This window comes from Myotis brandtii, unplaced genomic scaffold (assembly GCF_000412655.1).
Source record: "Myotis brandtii unplaced genomic scaffold, ASM41265v1 scaffold513, whole genome shotgun sequence".
Lineage (NCBI taxonomy): Eukaryota > Metazoa > Chordata > Mammalia > Chiroptera > Vespertilionidae > Myotis > Myotis brandtii.
Genome location: NW_005369552.1, coordinates 3054289 through 3063091, shown reverse-complemented (window position 1 = coordinate 3063091; position 8803 = coordinate 3054289). Strand labels below are relative to the sequence as shown.

The following is an 8803-nucleotide window of genomic DNA, read 5'->3' as shown; positions in this document are numbered from 1 at the left end:
GCAAGGTTAGCACTTTCAACTGCTGTAGTAACCACACTTCCCAGTCTTAGCTCTACAACGTTCTGTGCTGTCTCCTTATCTGTTAAATGTGATATATGTATCTTGCTCATAGGAATGTCAAGGTTTAAATGAATTGTTTCATAAATAACAGAACCTGATACATAGCAAGCTTTGTAAGCACTAGTTATTTTCTCCAAAACTGAATTGTTGGATGGTGCCCTACTTGGTTACAGAAATAAATTTCTTGGAGAGAAAGAAGTAAACTCTTAGGATAATGTAAACTCTTTGCCCATCAATGCAAAAATAGATTACTTTTTCCTATTATAGGTCATTTATTGATTACTACCATTACTTAAAGTTCTAGTAACAGGTTTCCTGCCATCCTTTTAAGGAGACTAGTTGTATGGGGGAAGTTTACATTCCACTCTTATACAAGACCACAGAACCATTAGCAAAACAGTCACGTAATCATATATATATACAGTGACTTAAGTTTATATAAACTAGTTTTTCCTGAGAAATGTAGAAACTTAATGTACCCAAACTATACTAATTGCCAGAAACTAGACACTTTTCATTTTTAGCGTTTTGAAATCCTCATTGTCTTATAAATACAAAATGAAATTGACAAGGAGAACAGATTTCTGGTCATTTTAATTTGTAAAACAAATTACAAGCTTTATGGGCAGAACTGAAGGTAAAACCTTCAGCTGCTTACATTTTGTTCATGACAAGGCCAGTGTATAAACACTACTCAAGAACATAATAAGTTTTTCCAAGACAATAATAAATATTAAAGAGTTAATAAACATTCAACAACTCTCAAACAGATAGTCATCAAAAAAAGGCAAGTCTAATGTGTCATTTGCTAAAGAATTTAATGCTGAAGTGGAAAAAAACTCATCAAAAACATCAGTCTTCAGGGAACTTTCCAAGTTCAATGTTTTATCACACTCATTATTTGTTAGTGGGTCTGGCTGAACTTGGCACAGATTTTTCTTGGCAGGGCTGCAATAATTATGGTCCTGTCTCAAGAGTGTGTTTGGGGGAATACCATTTAATTCACTAGGTACTGGTGCTGGGATACGGTTATCTCCCATTTCTAAATATCTAAAGTCAGCCTCCCTATTTTCTGAGAGTTCTGAACAAACAGTTGTAGGAGACAATAATTCTGCTAAAATTTCTTCATGAGTTTGACCACTATATGGAGAAACACTAGCAACAGTGGTTCTTCCAGATTTATTATCAGCAATATCAATTTGATATTGCAGTTCTTTTAACACATCTTCTATTGACTGGCCATCATTTGGAGACCCATGGCCATCATTTGGAGACACACAATGAGAAACGTGCTCTAAATTTTCACTTGGAAGTTTTCCATGTTGGGGGGAAGACATAAGAGCAGCTAATTTCTTCTTTTTTGCCTTAAGTTTTTTCAGAAGTTTTAGACGAAGTTTATGAATCTGACCCTCAACGGAGTCTTCATGGTTTGCTAAAGAAACACCATTTTCGTTTCCACCAGATCTGTGGTTGAGGTGAACCCCATATGAGGAATTTTCATGTTTCTTCAAAACTTCCAGGTCAGCATTAACATCAGCATGTGGAGGAGCCATGCTACCTGATGATGGAAGACTTGGTGGAGGGTTATTGGCTGGAGAAGGCTTACTTGCGCACCTACGAGGTTTCTTGGGTGCCCGGTGAGCCTTCTGCTTCACCCCTTTAGTTTTATAGCCACCAAAATTACGTGCCCCCTTAACCGAATGCTGCAAGTCAGTTATAGCGTTAATATTATGAGCTGAAACACAAGGTGGCAAAAAAGAAGCACCCTTGCTTAATAAGCCTTTAACCCAACTTCCCATAAATGGTTTCTTCAGATTTTCTTTCAGAGATGGGTTCTGTGATGACTCAGCTATGGTTTGAGAAAATTTTCTCTCCAAATTAGATACCTGAGGTGTAATGTGTTTTTCTATTTTTAATTTCTCGGTTTTTGGTGAAAGAAAATGGTTGGACGAAACATCCTTCTCTAGGGCAACTGTACCTTCAATTTCTACTGACTTTACTCCCTGTATAGGACCAGTAGCATGAATATTAGTCACAGAGTTAGTAATTATAGTATTTTCTGAATTTGGCTGTACTGATTGCATATTTGTACTTACAATCGGAGAAGGAAAGCTTAAGTCTACAAATTGGTCTTGGGTAAACTTTTCCTTACATGGAGCTGATACTAAAGAAGCCATTAGTGACTCTTGCTGTTGTAAAGTATTTGTTTTGATGACCACTCCATTTTCTGCCACAGGTATATTTTCTAATAGGAAACCTTCAGAGTTAACCTGTACTTTTTCAAGTGTCAAAGGTATAATATCATTGCCAATCAAACCTTTTGGAACTGAAAGTAAATGAGGCTGATGAGCTACAGCTTTATCCTGGGAAAGAGTATTAGTAGTAACTGATGTATTTGGGGGGTACGTTTCTGAAGGTATTTCAGCTGAGGAAGCATCACCCATAAAACGCAATGCTGGAGGTGGCTGTTTCTCATCACTGAAACCATGTTGATCATTAGTCTTTTGAAGTGAAAGACAGGCAGATGCTTTATCTGTCATTTGGGCTGTTTTTCTTTCCCAAATAACAATATGTATCTCTGAAGCAGGAACTTCAAATTTCTTAAACCTTTTACAACATGGGCCTTTTAGGTCATCACATTCCAGCCAACTTCCTGGGGAATGAGGGAGAAAGTGAAAGAGATCAAACATTTAAAACCACCACCCTAGGTTAACTTTCTTCTGGCCACTGAAACTGCTATATCATTGAATATCCACTGAAGAGAATAATAGAAATCATGACCATATCCTCATGTCACCATTATTTTCTGCCAAATCTTAAAGTCCTTACTGGATAATGAAAGTTATGGACTAACATCCAGAAATTTGAAAAAGAATTTTTACTCTTTCTTGAAATGCAAAAGTCAAGATAGACAAATATTTAACTTTTGGAACTTAGAATACAGTATCACCTAATTTATCCAACAACATCAGAAAACAGATTTTTCCCATATATATGAGTCCTCAAGATAAATGAAGCTGCTACCTCAAGTACCAACATTTGTTCCAATTCTTATTTTCTCTTTTATTTTTTGGTTAAAAAAATAAAGCTTAGGAAGTTAGGTGTCTACTTTTTATTTCTGAACCTAAGTTTTCTCATTTGTCAAGAGGGAATGGGATGATGAATACAAGAGAAGAGGTTAACCCCTTCAACACACAAATCCACCCCAAACAAAACCATTCACCAAGTTTATGTGAATACTAATACACCCTCATAAACTACCTGAACACACTGCTTCGCAATCTATACCCATTAAAACTTTGAGAATCTTTTGTTTGCCTTGGTCAGTGGTTCCCCACCACATGTGCACATAAGAAACACCTGATTAATATTTGGGCCCAATCCCAAGACAGATCATTGGTCTAGGGCAGTGGTCAGCATACTGCGGCTCGCGAGCCACATGTGGCTCTTTGGCCCCTTGAGTGTGGCTCTTCCACAAAATACCGACTTCTGCTCATGGGCCACGAAGTTTCAATCTCACTGTACATGTGCGCCCGCATGTGGTATTTTGTGGAAGAGCCACACTCAAGGGGCCAAAGAGCCACATGTGGCTCGCGAGCCGCAGTATGCTGACCACTGCCCTAGACCAATGATCTGTCTTGGGATTGGGCCCAAATATTAATCAGGTGTTTCTTATGTGCACATGTGGTGGGGAACCACTGACCAAGGCAAACAAAAGATTCTCAAAGTTTTAATGGGTATAGATTGCGAAGCAGTGTGTTCAGGTAGTTTATGAGCCAGTGGTCGGCAAACTCATTAGTCAACAGAGCCAAATATCAACAGTACAACGATTGAAATTTCTTTTGAGAGCCAAATTTTTTAAATTTAAACTATATAGGTAGGTACATTGTTAATAACTTAATTAGGGTACTCCTAAGGCTTAGGAAGAGCCATACTCAAGGGGCCAAAGAGCCGCATGTGGCTGGCGAGCCGCTGTTTGCCGACCACGGGTCTAGGGGAGAACCAGGACATTTTTAATAAGCTAACCATGATTTTTATATGCTGCCAAGGATGGAAACCATTTAACCTCTTTTACCTAAAGAGGATTTTTCCTTCCCTGGAATACATTAAAAAATTGAAATAAATGGTTTTTTTAGTTTTTGTTTGCTATTGAGAACAACTTACCCCAAATTCCGAAGTAGGGTAAAACTTTAAGGTAATTAATTACATTGATAATGCAAGTCTTAGTTTGCAAAGTACTTTTATAACACATTATAGTCTCACCCATCCAAACCATCCCAGAAGAAAAATATCAAATATAAACAATATTAAAACAATAAAAAATAGAAAAATAAAAAATATCAATGGCCCGATAGAACACTTTAAGGGAACTGAGTTGTCTTGCCTAAGACAAAGTGAACATTGTGAGGGAAAAAACTCAAGAGTAAACTACATTAGATAAATGAAAGGGGAAAATTAGCAAAATCCATGAGTTGTACTATTTATCCTTCTATTAAAAAGTTTAATTATTTAAGTAAAGGCTTTACCTTGACTGAAACTGTTCAGCAAACTATTTCACAGTGAGAGAAGGCTACATAGTTTGTAAGGTCTAATAGTTTCAGAAATAGATGTTTACTTTTATTTATATTACTAACAATTATAAAGTAAGTGAAATCTGTTCTTTTCGTTCATTCTCAATTAAAAACCTTTAGTTGCACTTTCTTTACAAATACAAGGTTATATACCAAAAAAATCAAATTACCACCATTCATTTTTCTATACTGAACATATATATTACTCATATAATAAAAAAATAACAAAAATAAAGATATTAAGTGGAAAATAGCAAACTGTAAACCACTGGTAGTATATGATCTCATTGTCTAAAAAAGAAACATGCTTATGCATGTGTGTGCACATAAATATGCTGACATAAGCAAAGGAAAAGTTAGGAGTAGTTCTAAACCATAGTGACAGGGTATAGGAAAGAGCAGAAAAATAAAGGCAAGGGCAAGAAGAAAGAAAGAAGAGTCAAAGCAAAGTTTGTCTTTTAATAGAGTTTAGACTCTATACATATCATAAAATAAAAACTTTTTAACACTTACCATCAGCACACAATAGAGTTTAGTCTCTATGCATCTATATATGTATAAAAGCCCAGCAACCGGAATGGCAGAACGACCAGAACGACCGGTGGCTATGACACGCACTGTAGCAGCCAACCAGCCTGATCCAGACCCTGATCAGCCTTATCCCCGGCTGGCCTGGCCCCCGATCAGCCCCCGAAACCCCCGATTGGGGGCGGGACCGGCCCACCAACCACCCATGGCCCCTCCGCCCAGCCGGCCTAACCCAATTGGGGCAGGCGGGCCGGACCCCATCTGTGCACGAATTTGTGCACTGGGCCTCTAGTATTATCATAAAAGAAATTTTGAACACTTACCATCAACACATAAAATCCATGTTATAAAATGATTATTTGCATAGTACTGAATTACAGAAGTTATTTGGTAAAGATAGCCTTCAAAAAGAAATGAGTAGTGTTCCAAGTCGTTATGTGGTAAGCCTTCTACAAAGTGCAACATGAATATGGGAGACACTCTGTGGGAGAGAAAGGCAAGAGAGATCAAACAATGTACCTGGTAATACAGTGGTTCTCAACCTTCCCTAATGCCGCGACCCTTTAATACAGTTCCTCATGTTGTGGTGACCCCCAACCATAAAATTATTTTCGTTGCTACTTCATAACTGTAATTTTGCTACTGTTATGAATCGTAATGTAAATATCTGATATGCAGGATGTATTTTTATTGTTACAAATTGAATTAAAGCATAGTGATTAATCACAAAAACAATATGTAATTATATATGTGTTTTCCGATGGTCTTAAGCGACCCCTATGAAAGGGTCATTCGACCCCCAAAGGGGTCTCGACCCACAGGTTGAGAACCACTGTGGTAATACAAAAGATGGTCTGGTGTTAGTGAGTCACACAGTGCTTTCAAGGCAAACCACACTAATTCTTCTTGAGCCTTAATTAAAATTGGAGAACTCTCTTTTTCACAGGCACGTAGTATCCCATTGTGTAAAAAAAAAAAAAAAAAAAGGAGAACTCACTCTAAGACATGGGTAATGTTTAAACCCATCTCAGAATGGGATCACTGACAGTTGGAAGCTATCATGCAATAAGACCACAGACCATTAAACAAAAATTGCTCAGTAAACCACAGTGCTGCTTCAGCTTAAAGATCTCTTGGGCCCTGGCCAGTGTGGCTCAGTTGATTGGGCATAGTCCTGTGCATCAAAAAGTTGCCGGTTCGATTCCCAGTCAGGGTACATGCCCAGGCTACAGGCTCGATCCTGGTAGAAGACGACAATGGAGGAAGAGAAGGAGTGAGGCCAGGGAGGGAAGACGAGGAAGAAGGTGGAGGAGGAAGGAGAAGGAAGAAGAGGAAGAAGAGGAAGAAGAGGAGGCAGAAGAGGAAGAAGAGGAGGAGGAGGAGGAAGAGGAAGAAGAGGAGGAGGAAGAAGAGGAGGAGGAAGAAGAAGAGGAAAAAGAAAAGAAGGGAGAAGGAGAAGAAGAAGATGATCTATTGGTAACTACTTTGTAGAATCAAAGGAAAAATCCAGACCTATTGGAATTTTCTTGGCATCAAGTACCCAAATAACTGCTTTTGTTAGAGGGGATAGGTAATATGTAAAACAAAGTAACAAGCCCAAGATGTTCAAATAAACATTTAAAAACCCCAACATGCTAACATCTTCGTTATCTCAGGAAGTAGAGAGGCCCATGAAATTAAAATCTCTATTTAGGAAAAGTTTAATTTATAACTAAGTAGAAGAAAATACAACATACTGGTTAATCTACTATAAACTTCAAGATATGCATAACTTCAAAAATACATCATTACAAAAACATGGCTAGCCAGAAAAGAGAACTCAAGATGAGCCTTAAATAACTAAATTTAACAAAGCTCTCAGGATTTAAGAAAAGTTTAAGGAATATTTAAACAGCTGTCAAAACGTAGTTTGTAAAAATTTTTCAGTTGAAAATGTACTTGAATCAATGTCTAAAATACCGGTTATTCAGACTGACAAGGACAATTTGTAAATTATCTGTTGTCAATCATTGTTAGAAAATAATGAAATCTCCAAAATTTAAGTACCTACAAATAAAAAGTCCTGCAAAACTATCCGTAACGCTCAACTCCCAATGACCTATTTCATCAATCTAAGATGCCACAGATTGTAAAATGTACCACTATAAAATAATACTGCAATTAAATTATACAATTTAGATGTATTCCCATTTCAAGTATGTTAAAATATGAAGAGTGTATCTTTGAATCAACCATCCACAGTAAAACTAAAGATATATTCTCAGAGTTGGAAAGGCAGGCTATAGGCACCTGCCTGACTCTGTAAGTACTAATATTTAGTTCTCTCTTGGTCTTATGATACTTTTTCAAGCTATCTTCTGAGGCTAGTTACTAATGTTGATCCCTAGATTTCGCAATCTCAGTAGTGTGAGTTTACACATGGAAAATGTTAAATAGGCAGCATTTCTTAATGGCATATTTAAAAAACAGTACAACTTATAAATGATGGCATCTTGGAGTCAATAAAATAAAGCATATGCCTCCTCCCCTTTTTCCAGTTTATTTTCCTTGTGGTTCCATTGAAATTTAAGTAAATATGCTTTTCAGATGACAATCCAGGATAGTGTATGACCAGACTCCTAAAGATTGTGGCAGTAATGAAAATGAGATGGTCATTTCAAGAGTTGGTGAAGCTGTGGCCTATGGCTCAGTGGTTAGAGCGTCAGGCCACAGACAAAAAGTTTCGGGTTTGCCCTAACCCAGTGGTCGGCAAACTCAGTCAACAGAGCCAAATAGCAACAGTACAACGATTGAAATTTCTTTTGAGAGCCAAATTTTTAAAACTTAAACTATATAGGTAGGTACATTGTTATTAACTTAACTAGAGGCCCGGTGCACAAAAATTTATGCACTTGCGGGGGGGGGGGGTTCCTCAGCCCGGCCTGTGCCCTCTCGCAGAATGGGACCCCTTGGGGGATGACCACCTGTTGGCTTAGGCCCTCTCCCTGGGGGACTGGGCTTAAGCTGGCCGACCTGACCACCAGAGGGCAGCTCCTGCATTGAGAGTCTGCCCCCTGGTGGTCAGTGTGTGTCATAGTGACCAGTCATTCCCAGTTGTTCTGCTGTTAGGGTCAATTTGCATATTACCCTTTTATTATATAGGAGTGCCTGGCCAGCCTGGGTGAGGGGCTGATGGCTGTTTTCAGGCTGGCCACAGCCCCCAGCCACCCAAGCTCCCTGTGGAGGCTGGCTAGAAGCAGATACCTGGGATTTATTTTTCTTCTATAATTGAAACTCTGTTGCCATGAGCGGAGGCCACAGCCGGCTCAGAGCAGGCGGGAAGCTTGGCTTCCTCCATCGCCCGGGCAACCAAGCCTCCTGTTTGCTCCAGCTCTGTGGCTGCCTGCCGCCATCTTGTTTGGGTTAATTTGCATATAGTCGCTCTGATCGGGTGTGGCTTACGGCGTAGCGAAGGTATGGTCAATTAGCATCTTTGTCTTTTATTAGTGTAGATTAGGGTACTCCTAAGCTGGACTTTGCTAAAAACGTCCTCAGTCTGATTGAGGTAAGTTCGCTGAGGTCGACCCCTTCCAACTCTCCCATCCACACTCCTCTTGTATACTTGTTTCAGATAGATGAGTGTGGATGGGAGAGTTGGAAGGGGT

General features: G+C 38.8%; 1 protein-coding gene across 4 annotated transcripts in view; it reads right to left on the bottom strand.

Moving 5' to 3' along the window:
• Positions 1 to 636: 636 nt before the first annotated feature.
• USPL1 (ubiquitin specific peptidase like 1) overlaps positions 637 to 8803 on the bottom strand; it is a 35843-nt gene continuing 27676 nt past the window's right edge. For all 4 annotated transcript variants that reach the window (XM_014548559.1, XM_005877259.2, XM_014548558.1 and 1 more), the window contains 2 exons: positions 5483 to 5640; positions 637 to 2713 (listed from right to left, as the gene is read on the bottom strand). In XM_014548559.1, coding sequence (XP_014404045.1) covers positions 813 to 2713; positions 5483 to 5640 — 2059 coding nt within the window. In that variant the 3' untranslated portion in view covers positions 637 to 812. The remainder of the gene's footprint in view (positions 2714 to 5482; positions 5641 to 8803) is intronic.